The following is a 25942-nucleotide window of genomic DNA, read 5'->3' on the forward strand; positions in this document are numbered from 1 at the left end:
CCGAGCCCCACATTGGGATCTGTGCTGACAGCTCAGAGCCTGGAGCCTACTTTGGATTCAGTGTCTCCTTCTCTCTCTGTCCCTCCCCACTTGCACTCTGTCTCTCTCTCAAAAATAAACAAACATTAAAAAATAAAAAATAAAATAAAATAAAACAACAGAATGTGTATTTTACTCACATCTTAGATATGAGAAAACTTCCTTGTCAGTTCCAAGTTCAACACAATACAAAGCAAAGGAACTTTTATTACTACATTCACACAAGTAATGATCAAGTGCCCTGAAGTTTACCCTCATAGCTTTAGATGACCAAATAGTAGTTTCCACAGAAGAACTGTTTTAACTTCCTAATCCTATTCAAAGGATAAAAGGGTGGGGGAAAACTCATTAAGTGCTTAGCCCTGCCACTTCATTTCAAATGCCATTTTAGTCCTTGGGTGAATGCACATAACACTAAACCAAGATCTAGCAACAGTTTTCTATTTGGTTTAACTAGTTTCACTTAAAGAGCTTAATACAGGATAATGCTTTAACAGCTTTTTTATCTGAGACAAAATTAACTCTAAGATCACATGACAAGCAATGTACAAAATCTGTCAATCATTTTAGAGTCCATCTAACATACATAGCAATAGGATATTTACCATCAGAAACTGCACTGACTGATAAGTAGACACATTAGTTTGTTAAGCTCCACCTGAAAACATGATGTTTTATTAAAACAAAAACCAAACAATTAAACACAGTTGGGTCTTCCTGAAGTTGCACAGATTTCCCTTCTTGCAGGCCAGTTAATATGCAGGAAGAACGCACGAAGAGTACGATGGCTATCTGACAAATTGTACTATCTGGATTACAAGTCCTGAAAATCATCTGAAGAATGTCAAGGAGTTAGCAGAGAGATTATATAGTGACCTTAGTTTTTATTTTTCTTTACCTAGAATTCTACAAATTCTAAAATTTATCAATTGATGTATCTTTTAAATAAACAGCACCAGTCTTGCCCATTGATACAATTAAAATTTGACTTTCTCAGTTCTTAGTTCACAAGTTTATTATGAAAAACACTGCAGTGCTCTTGTGCAGTAACATCGTCTTATAGGAGGGGGGGAAAACAGTTCTGTTCAAAACAACTCACCAGGTTCTGACAATAACAAAGAACGACATGAGGCTGAGATTTGAGAAGGGAAAGAAACTGAGTGCAGACAAATCATACAATTAAATTAAACGGTATCCCTGAAAATAAACAAAACGATTTCAAAACTCACAAGTAGAGGGGAGGCCTTGGTACTTATTTTAAAAATGTTCATTAAGCTCCAATGATTGTTTGCTGCTATCCTTATCTACAGTCATGCTGAGTAAAGCTATAGCTAAATGGAAGTTAAATTGTATTCACGAGGTGTTAATGTTTACATCTTATTATCTGCAGTCTCTCAGAGAAAGCAAAAGTAACTACAAATAGCGCTATGCCAGAAACTGGTTTCTTGACCAACAATGTCGCTTCAGCATGCAATGAACTGGTTCATTCTAAAGTGGTCACGGCTGTTGATGACAAGAGGCTCTGTATTTTTATATGGCACATCTTTTGGTCCGTGTGAAAACAAGTTTTTTGAATGTTAACTATTCTCTGACACTTTGGAGTTACTGTTGCTCTTCCCATTTCCATTAGGTCAATATATGGTTCATGGCAATACTGTACAAGTTTAAAATTTCATTACAGGAAGTAGTCTGGGGTACGACGAGTAACATGTGGCTCGCCTCTGCGAGGTGCTGGGTCAAACTGCAAGCTGAAAAAACAAAACATTTTTGTTTATATGGCACGTTACCAATGTACCGACAATCAAAATCAAGAACATTATTCTTTCAGACTTTATAATATTTTTCCTGTATGATTTAAGCTTGCCTTAATGGAAGAGAACCTTAATTGCAGCCTAATCATGCATTTAATAAGAGTCTTGTAGTGGCACACCTCCTCGAAGAGCTGATGCAACTTCAGATAGAATTTTTACATATCAGAGTTCCTTCTAAGATTATATGAAAGGCGGGTTCCACTGAATAAATAAAATTTAAAGAGCCCAATGTACTGTATTTGTAATCTAACCTCAGGATATATTTTATGAATTCCACATTTAAAACAAGTGTTTAAAAGTTAAAATCCTAATAATTCACACATCAGAATCTATACAGTACCAGGTTTCTGTTGATGTGTTTCAACATATCACAGGTCTGTTCAAAAGGAAACATAAAGATGGCCTGAGGGACTCAAGTCAAACTCCAGACTCTTGGGTTTCAGCTCAGGTCACGATCTCATGGTTTGTGCAATCAAACTCCGCATCGGGCTCTGTGCTGACAGTGCAGAGCCTGCTTGGGAGTCTCTCTGCCCCTCCCCCCTCCATAATAAATAAACATTAAAAAAAAGGAAACAAAAATCAAATTGGAATCTGAATTTAGCATGAACCCTTCAATTCTTACACACCACCCCCCCCCCATTCAAACTATACAATTTGACTCAACTGTAATGGCAGCCATCTACTCAGGTGTAAATACTTACAAAGAGTATTTTAGAGTATCATCAAGTTCCATGATTGCAGCTTGATTACCACAACGATAACAATAGTTTGGAGCACTGAAAATTGTTACTACATTCCGGTCATGGCACCAGTTATACCCCTACAAGGAAAAGTGATAAAAACCTATTTTACTCCCTTATTTACAATTAAATATGACTCAAGAGAGAAAAAAGATCTCCCCTTCCCACAAAGCTTGAAGAATACTAATGTTTTGTTTCTGGCCAATTTAATACCATATTAATTCTTAGTCATAGGTGAAGGTCCCCACGTTGGTCACTGACCAGGTACAAAGAAAATAGGCCTCTAGGATCTCCAGCCTCATTTTGTTGAAGTCCATCTGAATACGTGAGTTATGTTTTAAGTATTGTACACAAGTATCTTTCCATATCTCTAGTAAAGTCATAATTTTATAACAACCACTTAGTATTAATCTAAATAGGCCCCTAATATTATAAATATGCTAATCAATGTTCTATACTAAGAACTTAGCCCATCTCCCCTTTGGTTTCTTCTTTAAAATCACCTATAATTCTACCATCCAAAGGACCAGTGAACATTTTTCTATTTCATCTCAATCTCCCCTCCTTACATTTACCTGTTAAATACATGAAATAAACAGAATTGAAACCATAAAATGCTACATTCCCTCCTCTCCTGTTCCCTGAATCTTACTTTCCCACTCTAAAATCCCAAGCACTACCCAGTCATTAAAGACATCTCTGAAAGTATGTCAACTATGAAATTCACTGTGATCAAAAGCTTGAGATTTTAATTCTAGTATGCATCTACTGAAAAAGCTCAGGCAAATTTATTGGAAGGAACACATGGAATATTCTCATCATTAATATCACTAACTGATCTATCCCCTTCCAAAAAAAAAAACCCAAAATCCATCCCTAAGATCTTCCTTAAGTTTACTTAAAAAAACAAATAAGGGGGCGCCTGGGTGGCTCAGTCCATTAAGTGTCAGACTCTTGATTTAGGCTCAGGTCATGATCTCACAATTCATGAGTTCGAGCAAAGAGCCTGTTTGGGATTTCTCTCTCCCCCCTCCTCTCTCTGCCCGTCCCATGCTCATGCCCTCTATCAAAATAAGTAAATAAACATTTTAAAAAAATACATAAAAAGCAAATCAGGTTTCAAAGAGGAGAACATACCTCCATCACCAGCTGGTGAGCTCTGGACACCAATGTGAGGCCATTGGCATGATTAAATGTTTCAGAAATGTCTTGCCCAAAGGTGTAACCAGCTCCTCGAGGAGATATACCCCAACCACCACGATCATCTGGATCTGACCACAGCAAGTCACACATTGGACCCTAAAAAGCAAGTTTTGTTTTGTTTATTGCAAGTTAAGTTTTAAACAGCCTCTTGCAAAAACGATTTGAGTAATTCATCAGAAGCGGCACCCTACAAAGTCACATTTTTTGAGTGATATTTGCTTCAAAAAGCTTAAGGTCTGCTTTAAAGTCAAATATGTGTGTCAAGTAAGTAAGAAACTATTTCCAGATGTTTTTAGAAGTACATCCTACATCAATGAGCCCCAAGAGCAACAAACCCTAACGAGTTACTAACCTACCTATAGTACGCAAATTTCAACATTAGGCAGCATAGTCCAGTAATGAAAGGAGAGCTCTGAAGACAACTACCCAGATTCTAAGGCCAGTCCCAAAGGCACTGTTATCTTGGCAGGCTTCTTAATATTAGCTTCTTCTGAAGAATGAGGTTGCTGTTCATACCACATGGGGTCATTTTTAAGCATTAATGTAGAGAATACATAAAAGAAATTAAGTTACAATTAAATTTTCCCTCTCTCTACCAAATAAGAGTCAATACCTCATGAGGAACTTCTTGTAGGCGATCAAGTGCTCTGATGTGATCCAGTGTATCTATGGATGGTGACAGGCCGCCATGTAGACAGAATATCTGAAAAGAGTGGTTTATAATGTTAACCTCATATAGAAGAAAATTCACACATTCTGGATTTGGTCAGCCCACATCACTTGGTCTCACTAGGGTTTCTGTGTTCTGCCAGAACCAGGCTTGTATCTGCAGGGTCAGTCTTTCTTCCAGCCCACTCTCAACTATTGAACATACTCCCTTTCTTCCTGATAAATCATTGCTACTACACCTAGACTCCACTTCAATCAACTCCTCCAAAGAAACATTTTTCTGACCTTACCCTCACCACAGACTACCTTCCTTCTCATAGAATTTTCTTGCAATTTCTTCTGTGCACTTCTCTACCTGGTGAGTAAATAGCTAGTTACATCTTCAAGACTTGTCCAGAAACAACTTGAGAGGATGGATGGGCTACATCTTCTATCCTTGTGGTCCCAACTTAACAGTTCAGTCAATGCTTGATACAGAGAAGGTACTTTAGAAGTCTAAAAGGGATGTGAGGGTGGAAAAATGACTGGCCCTAAACATTCAGAAAGCAGATTCTTGGGGCGCCTGGGTGGCTCAGTCAGTTAAGCGGCCGACTTCGGCTCAGGTCATGATCTCACGGTCAGTGAGTTCAAGCCCCGCATCGGGCTCTGTGCTGACAGCTCAGAGCCTGGAACCTGTTTCAGATTCTGTGTCTCCCTCTCTCTGACCCTCCCCTGTTCATGCTCTGTCTCTGTCTCAAAAATAAACGTTAAAAAAAAAAAAAATAAAAAAAAAAAATAAAAGAAAGCAGATTCTTGAAAATAACCAGCAATGTAACTTTTAGTAAGACCTACATACCTGCCCATCCACCAAGGCTGTAAGAGGAAGATAGTCAAAAAGATCTGTGAAATATTTCCAAACATTTGCATTTCCGTATTTCCTTAAACACTCATCATAGAAACCATATACTTGTGTGATCTGTCTGCTCTCATGATTTCCTCGAAGAATGGTGATGCGCTCACGGTAACGAACCTAAAATGAGAAAACAAAACATACGAACACCTGGCTCTTTCAAAAACCAAATGACAGTTCAGCAAACTCTACAAGAAAATCCAGAGTTCCAATTTTGGTAGTGGTGGGGGGGACCCCATGCCCCCACACCACAGTAAAATGAAATCCCAAATCCCACATCTATAGTTATTTGACCATGGAGTATCAGCAAAGCCTATCTCAATTAAAATCAAACTCCTACGACTACCAACTTTTATACAAAACATAATCATCAGCTGTAATATTCCAATCATGAAATTTCTGTCTACAGTTAGATGACTTTTGGTAAATTTACAGTTATACAAAAACCATCACAATCATTTTAGAACCTTTCCACCAGTCCAAAAATATCAGCCATAGGCTGTCCAACTCCTACTCCCAACCACTGACTTAACTTTGTCTTTTGAGATTTGCTTTTTGTGGAAATTTCTTAAAATGGAATAATACTTTTTTGTGTGGCCTCATACACTCATCAGAATATCTCTGAGGCTCATCTGTGTATGAATCAGTGGATTATTCTGTTTTTTTATTGCTGTACACTATTCCCTTGTATGGCTATTATACCACATTTTGCTTATTTATTTACCAATAGGATGAATACTGGGATGGTTTACAGCTTTTGAGTATTATGGAAATGTTGCTATGATCATCTTCCATTAAGTTTTTGTACAAAGTTACAATCTACTTGGGGCACCTGGGTGGCTTATTTGGTTGAGCACCCCACTCTTGGTTTTGGCTCAGGTCATGATCTCATGGTTCGTGGGTTTAAACCCCATGCTGGGCTCTGCACTGACAGTGCTTGGGATTCATTCTCTGGCTCTTGCTCTCAAAATAAATAAAACTTTAAAAAAAGTTATAATATACTTTCATTTCTCTTGGGTATATTCCCAGTTCACTATAATTGCTTGGTGTTATGGGTACAAGTATGCTTAATTTTTTGAGAAACTGCCAAACTATTTTTCAAAATGGTTGGTGTATGAAGGTTCTAATCTCTCCATAAACTAAGACTTGATATTATCAGCATTATTATTGATGATAGTCACTCTAATGAGTGTGATTATGACTTTAATTTACATTTCCATGATTAATGGTTTTGAACATCTTTTCATGTGCTTTTCTACTATTTATCTTCTTGGGTGAAATATCTGAGTGTTTTGTCCCTTTTCGTCTTATTGAATTAAAATACATTTTTATTATATGAACACAATTTTTTTTTCTTACTGATGTCTTTTGAAAAACAAAAACTCTTAATTTTGATGAAGTCCAATTTAATAATTTCCTTTGGGGGGGTGCGCCTGGGTGGCTCAGTCAGTTAAGTGTCCAACTTCAGCTAAGGCCATGATCTCACAGTTCGTGGGTTCGAGCCCCGCATCGGACTCTGTGCTGACAGCTCAGGGCCTGGAGCCTGCTTCTGATTCTGTGTCTCCCTCTTTCTGTCCCTCCTCGGCTCATACTCTGTCTCTGTCTCTCTCTCTCTCAAAAATAAACAAACATTAAAAAATTAAAAAATAATTTTTTAATGGACTATGCTTTTCTTATCCTATCTTGGAAATGACTGCCTAACCCAGGGTTACAAATATTTTATCCTGTGTTTTATTCTAGAAGCATCAAAGCTTTAGCTCTTACATTTAGGTGTCTGATTTTGATTCATTTGTATGGTATGAGGTATCTAAGTCTTTTTTTTTTTTTTTTTTTGCATATGGATAATCCAACTGTCCAAGCATCACCTGCTGAAGTTTCCTTCCCCCGACTCCCCGATTTGTGTGCAATGTACAGCAAATGGGCAGCTTAAACAACAGAAATTTATTTCCTCACAGTTTTGGAGGCTGGAAATCCAGATCAAAGTGTGATTAGTCTGAAGGCCTGTCTACATGGCTAACAAATGGTCATCTTCTCCACATGTCTGATCATTTTCACTTTGTATCTGTGTCCTAATGTCTTCTTACATGGACACTAGTCATACTGAATTAGGGCTCACCCAAATGACCTCACTTTCCTTTAATTACCTCTTTAAGGTCCTATCACCAAATACAGTCACATTCTGAGGTACTGGGGGTTAAGACTTCAACGTATGAAAGGGGCTGGGGGAAGGGCATGCAGCACAATTCAGTCCCACAACCTTCAAATATGAATTATTTTTTTAATTAATTAATTTGAGAAATAGAGAAAGCATGAGTGGGAGGGAGGCAAAAAGAGAGGGGGAGGGAGAATCCCAAGCAGGTTCCACACTATGAGTGCAGGGCCCAATGCGGGGCTCGAACTCACAACTGTGAGATCATGACCTGAGCCAAATTCGGACACTGAACCCACTGACAGGTGCCCCGCAAATATGAATTCTTAAAGGCAGCATATTCATTCCTCCTCTGAGCACTGGGATTCATCCTGGGCTTTGCGTACAGATTAGTTTGCAAGGTTGTTTTCACAGTATCTAGAGTCATCATAAATTTTTAATCCAACATTTAATCTAACTGCTTCATTTTACAGATGCGGAACATACTATCCTCCAAAAATGTTTTGTAGCACATTACATGATTCAGACTAGTAGCTACATAAACACATACATTGTATTAATTGCCTACAATTCAGCTCTTGCCAAAACTACATTTTACCACTTACCCAATATTATAAGTTTCTGGCAGCCATTTTATCACTGTGAATGTTCTTTTTCCCCCTTATTTAAATCCAAGTTAATTAACATATAGCTTTTTCAGAATTTAGCAATTCATCATTTACATATAATACCCAATGCTCATCCCAACAAGTACCCTCCTTAATGCCCATCACCCACTTAGCCCACCCTACCACCCACAGCTCTTCCAGCAACCCTTGGTTTGTTCTCTATATTTAAGTCTCTTATGGTTTGCCTCCCTCTTGGTTATCTTATTTTTCCTTCCCTTCCCCATGTTCATCTGTTTGTTAGATTCCCCATGAGTGAAATCATACGATACTTGTCTTTCTCTATTTCCCTTAGCATAATACATTCTAGTTCCCAATGTGAATGTTCTTTAATAGAATCTCTCCTAAAAGTAAAGTCATACTTCCTAGAGGAAGACAGAAGCCTGCCATTCTAAAAGCTATCGACCATTCTACCACTGTTTTCACTTTCAGATCTTTGTATATTTCACAAAGCTACAACTGGTATAACGCAACTTGCTTTTCTAGATTGTCAAGTTTTAATGGCTGCAAACTATTCCACTGAGATAAATCTTAATTTCGATATTCACTTTTGTTGGCTTTTTAGATCTTCTTTTTCTGGTATTAAAAATAATGTCACCGTTAAGGTTTTCAAGTAAATGAAGCTCTTTTCCTCTTGAATTTCTTCTTTAGTAAAAGTCTAATTATAGGATTACTGTGTCAAAAGATGTAAACATTCTGACATTTAGTATATTTTATTTCAAAAGCATCTAGAAAGATAATTATGTTACTTCTCCACATCCCGATTAACTAAAGTTACGTTTCTATTTGACCAGCCCTCTAACATTTTTCAAATAACCTGCATAATAACCTTTTTACTTTTATTCTGTACCATCCCCTTATTCAGAATGAAGACAGACCTGTGATTTTTAAGCCCCAAACCTGAATACTTGCATTCCTAAATATGGAGTTTTATCCTAAAACTGAACATTCAAAGAAAATCACAAATTACTGAGGAAAAGAAGAACATTCAAGACTGTCTCACCCAGTACAAAATGCCAAAACAAAACAGAAATTACCTTAAGAGCTACAAGCAGAGTAACGGTTTCAACTGAGTAATATCCTCTGTCAACATAATCTCCCATAAACAAGTAGTTTGTATCTGGTGATTTGCCACCAATTCTAAACAGTTCCATAAGATCATGAAATTGCCCATGCACATCTCCACAGACAGTGACTGGACATCGAACCTCTTGCACGTTGGATTCTTTTGTCAGGATTTCTTTAGCCTACGGATGGAGAAAAAAGAAACCAATACATTTGGCATGAAACATTAACAAAGATATCAAAGATATGTTATTTACACTTAATGTAGCATAAGGGGCAGACTCTGTAGAAGATGAAAATGTGGGCATTGGTAATCCCATTAACATAAAAGGGCAAGATATGGCCAGATTCCATCTATTTGCTATCTCACTCCTGACACTTAGGGGAAAAAACATGTATCAAGATGCACAGTTCTATTCTTCTCATCACTATCAGTTTTTATGCCAAGCAGTTACTATCTAATTACATGCTAAACAGATTATTATTAGCAGCCATATAAGATTAATGAAAGTGGAACAAGACATTCAGGTACCTATTTCCTTAGCTTTAATGTCTAATTAAAATATGCCAGCACTTCAAGATTCCAGGCTATGAGGAAAAGTTTCTAATTTCCGCTTGACCTTTTTTTTTTTTTGAAACACGAAAATTTTGCCTGTATTTTTATATTCTTTATACCAAAAGATAAACTTTCTGTTTTATAATTGTTAACTATTCAATATACGTGGTTTTTATAAAATTGTTTGGTAGTATATGCATTCCCCCATGTAATCACAAACTCAAACATTACTTTTAAGGGCAGCATAACATTTCACTCAACAGAAATCCTATCAGTCATTCAACACACATTTATTATTAATCATTTATCATATCCCCAAAACTAAAGCGCACTGGGAGTCAATCGTTCGTTCATTTGCTCAACCATCTGAGTGATACTACGTGCCAGTCCTAGCCACTGGGGGCATAGTGTACAAGATAGGTCACTGGGGGCAGAGGACCACAAACAAGTAAACAAGTAACAAAGTACTGGCTGTGTTAAGTGGTGAAAAGAAAGGGAAAGAGTAAATGGTGGGTAAGTAAGACATCACAACAAACATGACAGCCTATAAAAGCACAGTGGAGCAAGAGAGGCAGACAAAATGATCAGGCCAAGTGCTAAGACATGCTAGAGTAAGCAGGAGTGTTTCAGGATCACAAACACTGGGAAAGCTAGGAAAACTGCCTGAGGTCCAAGGAATTGGCAGGAGTTAGTTATAGAAAGGGGATAGAAGTAGGAAATGGGACAAGGTCCAAAACAGACAAGATGCAATCATGTGTATCAATTCTCAGGAAAAGGCTAACAGGACTGAAGCATACCCGACAAGAGTAGACAAGAGGGAAGACAGGTAGGTGTAGGATGACCAAATTACGCTGGTTTCAGCACTCAAAGTCTGGCATCCCAAGAGATGACTCAGTTGTGCTCAGGTAAACCATGACAGTTGGTCACCCCAGGTACAAAATGTAGAGGGGAAATAGGACATGGACTGAAGAACAAGTCTAATTAAAGTAGTATTAGAACAAAGATTCCCTGTCAGAAAACCTGATAAGTGAATTTATGATTTCAGAGGTAGGGCTAGACATGTGGATATCTGAGACAGAGTAGAGCTTAAAGGCTACTAGTATTCAGCGACCAATCCATCACAAGTCTGGTCTAGTCTCCCTCCAAAACATATGGCAAATCAATCAGCTTTTATTTATGCTTTTTTTGCCACTACCCTGGTCCAAGCCACCATTACCTACCTCACCTGGATTACTGTGCTAGCCTCAATACTGAACTCCCTGCTTCCATGTTTCCTGACTCTAATCTATTTTCCAGGCAACTGTCAAAGTTAAGAGTTTAAAATGTTCACTAGATTCCTTCAATTCACCATCATGTACACAGCACCTTGCTAGAACAATGTCTGAGATGTAAAAGGCACTTAATGTGTATTTTTTGAATGAATCAAGAACTTAAACTGGGTACTCTTAGAGAGGTCATCTTGAGGGAAAAACATGGATGTCTCTCAGAACAACATCAGAAGTACATGCCTAGAAACCGGTACCAAGTTCTCTGAAGAATGAAGAAATAATAGGTAACAGTAGTAAGGAAAGGTGCTTGGGTATTTGGTAGAAAACAGAACCCTGAAAAACAGGGAATTCTATGCTAGAGGAAAGCAGCATCCATCCATTTATCTGGGAAGGCTATTAGAGAAATACATAATTTCCTGAGAAGAGCCAGGTTTCAGTTAAGCCAAGAAGGTAAAAGAAATTTATTCGGAGAATGGATTTAAAGTATTTACCTCAGACACTCAACATTCATTGAGCATTTTCTTCTCTGTACAGCTAGCACTATGAATGATGTTCCAGAATGTACAGTGGGAGGCTGGGTGAGGGAAGGCAACACACGAGAACATGAAGGTGAGAACTGTTGCTAACTTAATTGCTCATTACATTTTGAGAGACAACCAAAGGTAACAAGGACTGGTTTTAAGGCAGTGGTATGCAACCTTAGCCACACTTTAAAAATCACCTGGGGGCAGGGGGAGGGGGGCCTGGGTGGCTCAGTCGGTTAAGTGGCTGACTTCAGCTCAGGCCGTGATCTCACAGCTTTGTGGGTTCAAGCCCCGCGTCAGGCTCTGTGCTGACAGCTTGGAACCCGGAACCTGCTTCAGATTCTGTGTCCCCCGTCCTCCCCCTCCACCTCTCCCACTCACACTCTCTCTCTCTCAAAAAATAAACACAATAGGGGCGCCTGGGTGGCTCAGTTGGTTAAGCAGCCGACTTCGGCTCAGGTCATGATCTCGCGGTGAGTTCGAGCCCCGCGTCGGGCTCTGTGCTGACAGCTCAGAGCCTGGAGCCTGTTTCAGATTCTGTGTCTCCCTCTCTCTCTGCCCCTCCCCTGTTCATGCTCTGACTCTCTCTGTCTCAAAAATTAATAAAACGTTAAAAAAAAATTAAAAAAAATAAACACAATAAACAAATAACTAACTAGCTAACTAACTAACACCTGAGGGCACCTGGGTGGCTCAGCGGATTAAGCATCCAACTCTAGATTTCAGCTTGAGGTCATGATCTCAGTTCATGAGATCAAGCCCTCATTGGACTCTGTGCTGACAGCAAGGAGCCTGCTTAGGATACACTCTCTCCCTCTCTCTCTCTCCTCCCTCCCCCTCCTGGTTGACTCAGTCTGTCCGTTAAACGTCTGACTTCAGCTCAGGTCATGATCTGGAGGTTCTTGAGTTTGAGCCCTGCTTTGGGCTCTGTGCTGACAGCTCAGAGCCTGGAGCCTGCTTCGGATTCTGTGTCTTTCTCTCTCTCTGCCCCTCCCCAACTCTCGCTCTCTCAAAAGTATACAAACATTAAAAAAAATCACTTGAGAAGCTCTTTGAAAAAAATAAAATAAAAATCCAGGTGCCAAGGCTACTCCTCCTTCAATTAAGCCAGAATCTTTGTGAGTGGGATCCAAGCATCAATAATTTTTTAGTCTCCCCTCCTCACTCTATTCCAGTGCTTTCTTAGGTACAACAAAGTTCAAGAACCCTTATTTTCAAGTTTTCAAACACTTGGGGAGCCTATTTCAAGACAATGACCAACCACTGACATCCAAAAATTAATCATTCATTTGATCTAACATTTTATTTAAAAAGCTTATTTTAAAGTTTATTTATTTTTGAGAGAGAGACAGGGCAAGAGTGGGGGAGAGGCAGAGAGAGACAGGGAGACACAGAATCTGAAGCAGGCTCCAGGTCAGGGCTCAAACTCATGAACCACGAGATCATGACCTAAGCCGAAGTCAGATGCTCAACAGAATGAGCCACCCAGTTGCCCCTAACATTTTAAAACTTAGACCACTGTGTCTCAAAGAGTGATATTTCTTAAAAAATATATAGAATCCAAATTGCTAGGGTAATTCCAATCTCCCATGATTTATTATTACTAAAAGGCAGAATTTCACTAGGTATATTCCATGAATAAGTCTGGGATTAATACCATGTCCAGTGTTTTTAGCACCTGGCACATGGTAAGGAAAATAGCTGCAAATGAAATGATAGGTCCTACTTCAAAAAAACTTGCGAGTTATTCAGAAGTTTTAAAAGGACAATGACATAATAAAACAGATGGTCAGAACTGTACAAATCTTACAATTCTGTAAGAAGTTACATTCCAAAATACATCCCTTGACACTTGCTTACCCACAAGGCTATTCCCTGTATGAAAAATAAAAAGTTGCCACTCATGACTGCCTCATGTCCTTATAACAACCTACTCAAAATTTCCATTCAAATCCTAAAATGACATTTAAACCTAAATGCTATTTGTTCCTTTTATCTCAATTTCAGCAAATCACAATCATCTACAATGTATCTTTACTTTTACTTTTAAAACTGTGAAGGTTATAGTGACAACCTTTGGAAAAAATACTTTGGAGCAGATAAAACTAAATGTTCCTTTGGGAATTTGGGAACGTTCCCTTTGGGTGACTCGGTTGAGCTTCTGAGTCTTGCTTTCGGTTCAGGTCACGACCCCAGGGTCAAAGGGACCCCAGGGTCGAGGGATCGAGCCCCCACACTGAGCATGCAGCCTGCTTAAGATTCTCTCTCCACCCCTACCTCGCGAGTGCATGCTCTAAAAATAAATAAACAAGAAAATAAAATTTAAAGACCCCAAAAAACAAAAAAACCTAAATGTCCCCTTTGACCACTCTCCACAATCTCACTCCCCTTGGGCAAAGTAACCACCAACAGTATCCTGATGTACATCCTTTCAAACCTTATTTACAAATTTTACATACATATTATATGCCTACAAAAACATACTCGTTTTCCTTTGCATTTTTAAACTAGTAAGAGTATTGGGGCGTCTGGGTGACTCAGTCAGTTAAGCATCCGACTTTGCCTCAGGTCATGATCTCACAGTTCACCTCCTCATCTCCGCATCAGGCTCTGTGCTGACAGACCAGAGCCTGGAGTGGGCTTTGGATTCTGTTTCTCCCACTCTCTGCTCCTCCCCCCTTTGCACTGTCTCTCTCAAAAATTAAATAAACATTAAAAAAAAAAAAAGTATTATTCAGCAGCCTGCTTTTCTAACAATCTATCTTGGAGATCATAATGCATATATATTCATTTGGTTAATTTCTCATGCTGGATGTAGAGTATTCCCTGAGGGATTATAATACGGGGCGGGGGGGGGGGGCGGATAGCAGGGAGTGGGGGGAAGCAGTGCAATGTATATCCTAGTATTGGCTCCCTAGTATACATATACACTTTTCCTGAAAGATACCATAAGGTGGACCTATTAACATATTTAACAGCTAGCTTCTCTTTATGTTGATGTTACCAACTTATCCTCTAAAAGGGAAAGGACACTGTATTAAGTGAACTTTTAAACTTCTAAATCTGGGAAAGCCCAAACTCCTTCCCTTCCTACCAAATTTCAGACTAGAACAATTATAATTAAATCCTGCAGAAAAGAGTATTATGTATCAGATGCCATCAAGCCAACTATTAAGTATATTTTAACAATAAAAATTCAAGCTTACAAAGAATTTAAGTATAGTTTGTTTGTTTTAACCTCAACTCACCTCTAAGATGATAACTACACCAAAATACACTATCACCAGAACAATAAAGGTTGCAGTGGTTCTCACTGAGGATTATTTTGCAGTCAGGAAAAACTAATCACAGAAAAAAAAAAAAGAGAAGTTGTGCTATCACATGGAGTCAGGCCTTTCTACCTTCAGAAGCACCTAACCAAACCCCTCTATGGATCACCTAATGAGACCTCTAATGAGTCACCTTTAGAACCTGCAGGGCTTCACCATCAGTTTTTCTTTGCTTTTCTTTTTTTCTTTTTTAACCAACCATCAGTTTCTAAAGGTAGCTATACAACTTCAACTCTCTAGCCTATACTCAAAGTAAATGGGAGAACCAGATTTACAAAGCAACTTAATTAACATTAGAAATATTTATACATTTAATAACTATCTTTTCACTTTCTGATATTGATTCCTATAATTTAAAGCCTCATATCACCTGAATTAGGCCCAGAAACAAAAGAAAAAGACACACACCCCAAACTTTTTTTGCTTCCCTAAAACACTTTTCCAAAGCTTCAACAGGCTCAGCTAATAAACAACTGAAAGAAAATTAAAGTTTTTAAAAATAGTTTAATTAGCATCATATTGATTTTTTAATTTATTGGAACCCTACTGAATTTCAGTCAAATGGCAAAGACTGAAATCAGTGAATTTAAGGAAAAAAGATGTGACCTTAAATTTCCTAGAATGGGGCGCGTGGGTGGCTCAGTCGATTAAAGCATCAGACTCTTGATTTTGGCTCAAGTCATAATCTCCTGGTCCATTTTGACAGCGCTGAGCCTGCTGTGAAACCCCAGAGAAGGGGATTCTCTCTCCTCCTCTCTCTGCCTCTCCCCCATTTGAGCAGGCCTACTTTCTCTCTCAAAATAAATAAACCTTAAAAAAAACAAAAATAAACAAAACCTTCCTAGAACAAGATTAAAACTAGAATAGGGTAATCCAGTAATAAGAACTTAACCGTGAAAAGTTAAAATGTTCTACTGTCCTAAATTAAAAGAATTTGGAGATCCACTTGAAGAAAAGAAATCTTTAGAGCATTAATTTATTATCAATGTCCTCTCTGTATTCTGAGCTCAGATTCAGAAACCTTACAAGTTTATTTTTCAAATTACTGTAAAAACAATCTGGTTTCTTGGCATATGGGCTATCCCTAACCACCATAATAACATGAAATTACAAAAAAAAAAAAAAAAAAAAACCCAAAATTTTAAAATAAGAAATACTGTCTTTTAAAAAAATGTTTATTTAGGGGCGCCTGGGTGGCGCAGTCGGTTAAGCGTCCGACTTCAGCCAGGTCACGATCTCGCGGTCTGTGAGTTCGAGCCCCGCGTCAGGCTCTGGGCTGATGGCTCGGAGCCTGGAGCCTGTTTCCGATTCTGTGTCTCCCTCTCTCTCTGCCCCTCCCCCGTTCATGCTCTGTCTCTCTCTGTCCCAAAAATAAAAAAAAAAAAAAAAAAAAAAATCATTTAAAAAAATGTTTATTTATTATTGTGTGAGAGAGAGAGCATCAAGTGTGGAAGTAGGGGAGGAAGAAAAGAGAGAGAATCCTGAGCAGGCTCTGCAATGCCAGCACAGAGCCTGAAGCGAAGCTTGATTCCACAAACCACAAGACCATGACCTGAGCTGAAATCAAGAGTTGGACATTCAAGTGACTAAACTACCCAGGTGCCCCAAAGCAAATTTAAATTAGACTCCACAAATCATTCAAGTCAAGATATTTCAAGGAAGACAAGTAAAAAGAAAAAAGAAAAACAGGGACCAACAATGATTCGCCAACCATTTATATATTAATTTCCTTAAGGGCACACAATAGCAGTATAATTTCTATTTAACATGTACTGTCGAAAAAGTCATGGACTATATTAATTTATTTTTCTTATTAAACCAAGCAAACATTTAAAAATGCAGAACGATTGCAACTATGTAAAAATTCTTTATATGAGAAGACTTGAGAACATTAAAATGTTAATAGATTGTGGTAGTCTTAATCCTACCACACCAAAAAATACTCACAAACAGACTTCATGCTTCAAATTGGCTAACATCTCAATTTGTGTACTAAAATTCATATTCATGGGGCACCTGGGTGGCTCAGTGGGTTGAGCGTCTGACTTTGGCTCGGGTCATCATCTCACAGTCCGGGAGTTCGAGCCCCACGTCAGGCTCTGTCCGGACAGCTCAGAGCCTGGAGGCTGCTTCAGATTCTGTGTCTCCCTCACCCTCTGCCCCTGCCCTACTCACACTCTGCCTCTCTCTCTCTCAAAAATAAAATAAAAACATTAAAAAAAAATTTTAAGTTCGTATTCATGAACCCAATGTCCTATAGCATTATAGCGATCACTTTCAACTGCTGTATAATATCTTCCCAAACAGATCTATACATGTATTGTTTATTTAATTTACTTTCAGGAAATTTTCAATTATGGAACTACAGAGTTAAATATACTAGCATTTTTTGTTACGTATGTACTATATAAAGCTCAATTATGCCCAACTTGAATACAATAAATGGAAGAATGTACCTATTCCCATCTACTTAAAATATAAAATGCTACATTGTGACTTAACTAGTACTCTTCATTTTGGAATTCAAACTTTTTATTCCATGTTTATTTATCACCAGTTATTTTTCTCTTATACAGACTGTCCACACAAATTCTCTGAATATCTATTGACAGAGAGCTAGATAATGTTCTTAGATATTTTTCTATTAAAAATCTGGTTATTAATTCAAATGTTCACTGGAACTCTACTTCACATAAATTAAACATTCAATACTTTAATCATAGTTGAGTATTTCTTCTACCAATATAGCCATAAAGGCATAAGAGAAGCAAAGCTGAAAAAAATGCAGTAATTAATTTTTGAATTTTACTTTTTAGTTTCAGAATTAAAAACATCTGAAGGTTTATTTTTTTTAAATGTTTATTTATTTTGAGAAAGAGTGGGGGAGGGGGCAGAGGGAGAGGGAGAGAATCTCAAGCAGGCTCTGTGCCCAGCACAGGGAGCTCAACGCAGGGCTCGATTTTACAACAGTGCGATCATGACCTGAGCCAGTATCAAGAGTGGATGCTTTGAGAGCCTGGGTGGCTCAGTTAAGCATCTGACTTCGGTTCAGGTCACGCTCTCACAGTTTGTGAGTTCAAGCCCTGCATTTGGCTTTGTGCAGATAGCTCAGAGCCCGGAGCCTCCTTGGGATTCTGCATCTCCCTCCCTCTCTGCCCCTCCCCGACATGTGTGCGCATGCTCTCTCTCTCAAAAATAAACATTAAAAAAATAGAGTCAGACTCTTAACTGAGAGCCACCAGGCACCCCCATTTGAAGACTTTTTTAAAAAGTAAATTCACAAGAAAAAATAAATTTTTTCAATACTCTAAGAGAATTTTATTTTGCTTCATACTGCTTTTATGAAAGATAAATGGAAGGTTTCCCGGATTTTCATAACTGCAAAAAAAAAAAAAATTAAGGTTCATGACAAACTAGTATATATGGACAGATTTTTATTTTCGTGTGATACATAATATAGGACATACTACTAGCTGTGGAAGCAAACAAATTTTGAGTTAATTATCATAATCTTTCTTCATATTATTTGCCTTTTCTTTAATTGTTCTGAAGAGATGCCTCTAGTGTATGAAACATTTTGGTCTTCTGTATGATTATACTGTATACATACTATCAGTGTGATTATACTAGAAAAGTACTATACCCCTCCATGTAATGTTCTAGGAACCAGTAGTTACTATTTGATTAGTGTCTAACCAGAAGAAAAAGGTCAGGGATTAGGGAAAATTCTAAAATTATATTAAAAGAAAATACTACATAGGCTGATGTTTTTCCATCTCTGTCAAATAATCATCTGTATCTTTGAAGAAAATGTATGTCCATATTCTTCAATGACCACTGAAGAATATGGACATTCATTTTCTTCAGAGACCCTATGTTTCCCACGCAACACACTGGCCCAGGTCTTTACTAACCAACCTACACATATGCATGAATTAAACATTCCCAATCATGCCTGCAAAGGGGAAAAAATATATACAACCTACTAAACAGAGAAATGTTGGTATATATGTAGTTGTTTAAAAATTCTCACCACAACACTCCATATGGACAATATTCAGCCACTCTGGGCTCCTTCATCTGTACCAGGTGACTTGGCCTAAATGGTCTTTAAGGTTCCTTCTATCACTAAAATTTTACTAAAGCAATTCTTAAGCCTTTTCATTAAGTCAGAGCCACCCAACAGAAACAAGTAGTGGGGAAATACTCTCAGCTGACAAACAATGGGTGGCAAAGAAATAAAATTCACTTGATCACTATTAACACATTCTAAAACCTTTCCTATCTATAGAATTTACTACAAACTCAACCTCCTGACTAACATGAAACTGTACTATTAGAGCAATGAACTAACATCCCTAAAATAATGCTATTTAGACAAAGCTAAACAGTGAAAATGAATAACACACATAATGGAGTCTTAATAAATTTTGACTGAATGAATTCCAAAACCAAATGTACACCGTCACATAGCACCACTGACATGCGACAGTCTAGTGAATTACACTTATTATACATCTCTAGCTAAGTAAATGAAATGTTTCCCAGGAGCACTCTAGAAAGAGGTTCTCAGTCTTCTTTCAGCCCCCTCAACATCAGCCATACTCCCATCTGTAGTAACTAAATGACTAAAGCAGAGGTAAGGACATGGGAGTACCAGAGTGACTGGCCAACTGGTCACGTACACTTAAGAATATACAGATTCATTTTTATTTGAGAGAGAGTGTTCCCACGAGTGAGGGAGGGGGCAGCAGAGCAGCAGCCTGCTGAGGAGCTTGATCCCAAGAACCTGGGATCATGACCTGAGCCAAAATTAAGAGTTGGATGCTCAACCGACTGAGCCACCCAGGCACCCTGAAAATACCCAGATTCAGATACACACATTTCTGTCACTGCCTTGTTCATCCATTCTAAATGCTACACCAATATGTAAGGAGGCAATAGTAACTTTGTAACATTAAGAAATTAATCAGTTAATTCCAGATTGCTCTTTACAATTCTTTCAGAACCAATCCCCCATTTACTGGCAGCCAGACCTCTCTCTACTTGAGCCTCCTCTACCACCTCTGCTCCAGAAGGTGAAAGAAAAGGTATTTAAAACAACAAAAACAAAATCTCCCCCCTTAATAGTTCTAGTCCAATTCATAGCTCACTTGTGTAGGAGAGTGCAGGTTTAAGGTTTTTTCAGGCAAAGATGGTAATGAGAAACAAGTAAAGAAAAAAAGAAATGAGAGATGGGCCAAAAAAGTAAAACAAGGGATTCTCTGTCACACTTAACTTTTCCTCCCTTCTCAGTACCTTTAAAAAAGACCCTCCCCCTACCATTACCTCAATCCAAACCTAATGTCTCCTGGCTTTCCTTGTACATCTCCTCCAAACTAAACACATACTCCACAAATAACTGACAAAGGACTTACACCACCACCAGCAATATCTGCTGCCATACAAAGTGGAGGTGGGGGTGGTGGAGAGACACCTGACCCATGTTACAATTATTACATACACTCCTCCAGTGCCTATCATGCTTTCTACAGCATGGGTTTCACCTGCCAATATTTGCAGAGAGAATTCTTGGCTCTGACAGAGAAAATAAAAGGGGAGTCAGGGGACTTGTGTGTCTGAATAGTAGGACTGTTCACCTTTTCAATGTTTCCTCAGTAAGTCAACCCAAAACCAACTGCATTACTGCTTCATGCCTGGGAGATCACGAAACACACAAAAGGCACAAATAGGTCTGACTGTGGAAGCTATGATAAAAAGGGATTTTACAAGCTGTAGTGATTTTACAAGCGTAGTGTACAATATAAAGGTCACTTATGCTTTCCTGGAATATTTTAGATTTCACCTTCTAGATCATGATTTGCACTGAGGATACACAGAAAATGAGCTGGCATTTTCTTCTCACTAATGGTATGTGAGGGGAAAACGCAGTGAGCCACATCCAAAATTCAAGAATTATTACTGTTTCTTCCTCCAGGACAAAGTGACACAACAGTGTGTGACATGAATAGGAAGCCTTTGAGCAATCAGAATAAAAATAATGTTTTATTTTACAGAGCTGCTGATTCTACAATACAATTTGACCCCAATTCACCTCCATCTTTCATTATTAACACTCCCTAAGAAAAGAGAGGGGAGGAAGGCTGTGAAGCAAGACTAGAACACTGGGCACAGAATCCATAAGCCTATGCAATCCCACTTTAGCCCCTGAAGTCAAATCACTGTACCTTTGAGTCTCTGGTTTCTATCTATAACTGAAGATAATAAATGTCTCATAAACTTAAGAGAACTGTATATGTGAAAATGTGATGAAAATAATATTCTGCATCATGCTTTCCCCCCATTTGTTTCCAATATTCAAATTACTTTTATGGAAATGAGCCAAACAACCTTTTAAATTAAGCACACATACAGACTCATAAAAATGTATCAGCCACTTCATATAGAAATTTAACCTTGATCAAATATCTTGCAGCTCATCCAGTTTAGAAGGGTTTGCTTTTTCCCATACTCATGTAACAAATGTGAAGACTTAATGACTGCATTTTATTTATAGTGTTTGCAGAGCAATGGAAAATAGCATACCTAGGTAAAGAACTCCTTTGGAGAAAGAGGGGGGGAAAAAAAAACTGGCTATCAAACAACATTCTCCACAAGTTTGGTAAGACCTGACAACACAAAGCCAAAAATCATACCTAAATTAAACCACTGCTGAAGCCACATAATAAAAGAGTGTTTACTGTAGTTAATGCAAAAGCAAGTTGATACTATTTACTTCTTCCAATCTGTAAATGGAAACATACCAGTCCAGTCATACAAATGTAGTAATGTTACTGACTATAGAAGTGTACTTAAGACAACACTGCATTCACTCACCACAAATTTTTCAGCAATCAACTAAAATTATGATTCCCAAAATGACAAAGTATACTTCACACAATCATCTTGGTTTTGATATAAGCCTTGATCGCATTTTGGGGGGAAAAAACCTTAACTAGTCAATTGCATAAAAACCATATTCACCTTTGTCTAATTAATACACACATGGATTCTCTGCATTTTGAACATCCACTGTTAATTGCTGATAGGATACTACAATAATGGTCTCTGAATTTTTTAATCACCATACCTCTAATGGTATAGTCTATCTTTACCATTTAAATATTTCATTCAGATCAGGCATGCTCAGGAAGATGGAAGGCTTTTAAATTATTTTTCCTTCTTATAATGAAAGAAATGATCAACTACTACCAAGTACCTGTCTCCAACAAGAATTTTTTCTTTAAAAGGAAATAAAAAACTAGTATACTAATGTAAACATGTTTCCCTTACGATTTTCAAAATATGTAGCTTTCACTATATGTGCTTTGGCTAGTCAATTAATAGTGAAAAGAGAACTTTTGTGTTAACTTTTCTAGTACAAAAAATCATTTCGAGTCATGCATCCTAACTCATTTCATATGCCTGAATAGCTGCCTTTAAGTTAATTTAGTTTGCAAAATTAATATACTTCCAGAAGTTGAAATATTTACAAGTTAAAAAGAGTATTAAGACTGTATAATATTCCCCCTCAAAGGATCCATTTTTTGGAAACTTAACTTCAAACATTATTTCCATCTTTTTGACTCTAAGAACAAATACCTGGCCACATTGGATAACCAGTGGGGATCTAAGTATAAATTGTTTAATCTCACCATATCTTAGTTTTACAAAATTGTGGACAAGAATCAACATTTACCAAATTATCAAGCTTTTGATAACCAACCTTAGCCCCCAGTATTATCTCCTCTGGTCTCTAACACAAACCCACTACATCCCTGATTCATCTACTACTGTTTTCCAACTAGATTTAGACTCCCCGAGAATAAGCATGATTATACTTCATTGCTTTTCACTTCTTTCATAAAAGTTAGCAATCTTGAATAGTCATTAGGTATTTAATATTTAAACACAATGTATGCATCTAAATTGGATTATATCATTTCATAGTAGAAGGGTCCCTGGAACATCTGTTTTTAAGTCTTTAGTTTACAGACAGGAAAATGTGGACTAAGTGGTTGTCCCAAGGTCAGTCACAATTACTCTGTGGCAGAAAGAGGACTAGTGTCCAGGTCTAACTTGAAGTCCAGTGGTCTTTCAATTACATCATTACCTCTCTTTCAATGTTTTCTACACAAATGACTAGTCATCTAGCCAACTGCTGACTCAATGTCTTTATATGAAGTACTGATCTTTAAAAATCATTAAAATCATCACTTACAGCACCTAGAAATTAAGGCCCGACAATATACATTAAGTTTCAGAAGCCTATTTCTAAATCCTTACTACATACACCATTCTCATTTGATGAAAGAAAATTAAGGGTAAAAGAGGAACAAAAGACTCAATACATTGCTAACAGTAAAACTGAGCTCCAATAGGTAATGTGCCACCTCATCAACTAGTAGGAGAGTTGTTCAGGCTTAGGATAAATAAATCTGAATTTCACTCATTTAAATTGCACTTATTTACAGCATTTCTGAAAAAGCCTGCTTTAGAAGTAAATACATCAAACTCATGAACCCAATTTTCCCATCAAAACCACAAACGAGTCAGCATAATTGCTCTCTAATAACTCTCTACACTAACACAAAATGTGAATATGGTATTCTGCAATTCTGTACTAAAATGAAATGCTGCAAAGTTAATTTTGACAAGAGTGAAACTATTTATAGGAGAGATAAGCATTTTCTATACATTAGAAAGCTGACTTCTAAGACTTCAAAAACACGACACAGCCAATAGTTAAATAGACTACCTGTTTCCCCAACCCCTAGGGAAAACCAAAACGGAATTAGGTAATTTAAAATCGACTTACTAAAGCAACTACAGCATTCCATTTACAACATCTGAAAAATATTTAAACGCTAAGCACAATGTATGGGACACAATAAAAGCTCAATGTACAGCTATCGTTATTATTACCACCATTACTTAAACCCATAAAAATATCAACAAGTAAGTTTTCAAACAAAGAGCTGGGATACAAAATTTGCTGCTTTAAATTTACGCTGTTCATTTTAAAAATAGATGGCAAAATGCCAAGTACGTTCAGTTTACAGAAGGGTTTCAGTTACCCAATTTGAGTCAGCATATAAATCATAGATTAAATTGACACTTGATTTCCAATCCGAAAGCTCCTTATGTAGTATGACTCACCAAATTCTCCATTTGTTCCAACTATGAAAAATAAGTTGTACTCCTCCCTCCATCTACCACCACGACCTTTGCAGAAATTAGGTTAGAGGTATATTTAAAAATTTTTACAACACACAGTTTTAAGTCTCTGTCAAAGATTGCTCAATGAGTTTAACACAAACCGCCGAGAATAGTACTAAAGCTGTGTGACCTTTAGACAGGTCTTGGTATGTAACCTACGAGCCTGCCTTTGGAGGATCCTCTGGACAGCTCTGGACCGAAGAGTTAGGCCCGAGTACGAGTAAAAAGCCTCTGACCCACCTCAGTAGAGTCACAGACCTCCTTCCCAGACCTTAGAACCCAAGTCCTCTTACATCCATCTCAAAACCGTGCCCGACCCTAACACACAGGGTCTCTGCTCCCCCAGCCACATTTCCCGGCACCGAAGCTGGAGGCTCGGAAGCCCTGGAGTCGGGTGAACGGCGCCATTTTAGGCGGCGGTGGCGGCGACAACCAATCCCTGCGCAGGAGGCAGGGGGCGCCGGGTCGCCCGGGAGCCGCCGCCGGGCCGCGCCGGGCGCCGGTCTGGGAGGCTCGGGGGGCCCGGGCCGACGGCCTCCGCCATGTTGCACTCTCCCCACAGCCGCCGCCTCCTCAGTGGGCTCGGCCCGCGGCGGCTCCTGCAACCGGAGAGAAGCTCACCTTCTCGCAGAGGCTCTTGACCTGGGACTCGGACAGCTGCTTGCACTCATTCAGCTGCTCGATCCACTGGTCCAGCTCCTTGGTGAACACCTTCTCGTCCATGATGCCACCCGCCCGAACCGGCTGCCGCTCCGCGCTACTCCCGCGCCGCCGCCCGCACACGGGCCACACGCACACGCCGCCGCCGGTTCCCGGGGTACTTGTGTGGCTACTGGCGGCTGCTCGGCGCTAGCGCGAACCCGCGAGTTCTCCCAGAAGTACCCGGCCGCCGGCCGCTGTCCTCCTCCGCTCGATCTAGTCCTGGAGCTCGGCTCTCTGTAATGGCGGCCACCGGCGTGGTGACATCACGCGCGGCGTCAGGAGGCGGCGGGGTGCGGCGGGGTAGAAGGGCCGGGACAAGAGCTGCGCAACTGCAGAGCCAACCCCGGTCCGCCGCCAGGCCAGAGTGGGGGGGCGGCAACCAGGGGCCACGGCGCAGGCGCAACGTAGCCGGCTGGTAACTGAGGCACCTTCGCTTTTAGGGCGTGGTGGTTCAGAAGGGAGGGGGGGCGGGGAAGGGAGGACCGAGTCCGAACAAGCGCGACGCCTGCAGCAGGAAACTGGGCTAATTCCAGAGCACAAAGTCCTGCGCGGCGCGGGCGCCTGTTTAGCGCAGGCGCAGTCTGGGGCTTGGGAGGTTGAGGAGAACCTGCCAGTCCGAGCTTTTTCTCTAAGGTGAGACGGTTCTGCGCTTCGCCCCGCGTTTGTACTCAGGTTACAGAAACTAGAATTGTGACCTCACGGTGCGCTGGAATTGTATGGGATTCCTAAATCTTTGAGGGCGGGAACGGGTGCCAAGTGGTAGCCTCTTTGGAGTGGCCACCTCCGCCTCTGGGCGCGGCAGGCACCTTGTAATTAGGTCACTCGTGGGCGGAGGAGGGTGTGTCTGCCCTGGGAGCGCGGCGCAGTGCACCTGACTCCTTGGGCACACACCTGTCTTTGGGCCTAGGTGCCTGTCGGCCGTGATGCCTGCGCCCGAGCCTTAGGCTTTTCTCTAAGCTTAGGACCTCGATCCTAGCTTCCACAAGCCTCGCGCAGCCTCGCCCATTGTCGCCTTCTCTCCAGGTGTGCGCCTTCCTCCCACTCGGGTTCCTCCGGAGAATGAGGAACCCCTTCG

The 25942-nt window shown here is 39.4% G+C and overlaps 1 protein-coding gene across 2 annotated transcripts; it reads right to left on the reverse strand.

The window, feature by feature from the left end:
* Positions 1-1036: 1036 nt before the first annotated feature.
* Positions 1037-25296, reverse strand: PPP2CA (protein phosphatase 2 catalytic subunit alpha). Of its 2 annotated transcripts, none has more exons than XM_042983946.1 (7): positions 24787-25296; positions 9203-9412; positions 5298-5471; positions 4407-4496; positions 3728-3889; positions 2552-2670; positions 1037-1787 (listed from the first exon to the last, which is right to left on the reverse strand). In XM_042983946.1, the coding sequence occupies exons 1-7, from the start codon at positions 24886-24888 to the stop codon at positions 1715-1717; spliced, it is 930 nt and encodes a 309-aa protein (XP_042839880.1). In that variant the 5' UTR covers positions 24889-25296; the 3' UTR covers positions 1037-1714. The 2 variants fall into 2 exon arrangements, with proteins under 2 accessions (XP_042839880.1, XP_042839889.1); XM_042983955.1 differs by lacking the exon at positions 24787-25296 and adding an exon at positions 11546-11654.
* Positions 25297-25942: the final 646 nt, after the last annotated feature.

This window comes from Panthera tigris, chromosome A1, assembly GCF_018350195.1.
Source record: "Panthera tigris isolate Pti1 chromosome A1, P.tigris_Pti1_mat1.1, whole genome shotgun sequence".
In the NCBI taxonomy this organism is placed as follows: domain Eukaryota; kingdom Metazoa; phylum Chordata; class Mammalia; order Carnivora; family Felidae; genus Panthera; species Panthera tigris.

What these genes read in the sequence shown, in the direction of transcription:
- PPP2CA (XM_042983946.1), bottom strand. Translation starts at nt 24,888, where the DNA reads ATGGACGAGAAGGTGTTCACCAAGGAGCTGGACCAGTGGATCGAGCAG. An exon ending in CAGCCTTGGTGGATGGGCAG is followed by an intron (nt 4,497 to 5,297) that starts GTATGTAGGTCT and finishes CACTCTTTTCAG; the next exon opens with ATATTCTGTCTACATGGCGG. An exon ending in CTCACCAGCTGGTGATGGAG is followed by an intron (nt 2,671 to 3,727) that starts GTATGTTCTCCT and finishes TTTTCCTTGTAG; the next exon opens with GGGTATAACTGGTGCCATGA.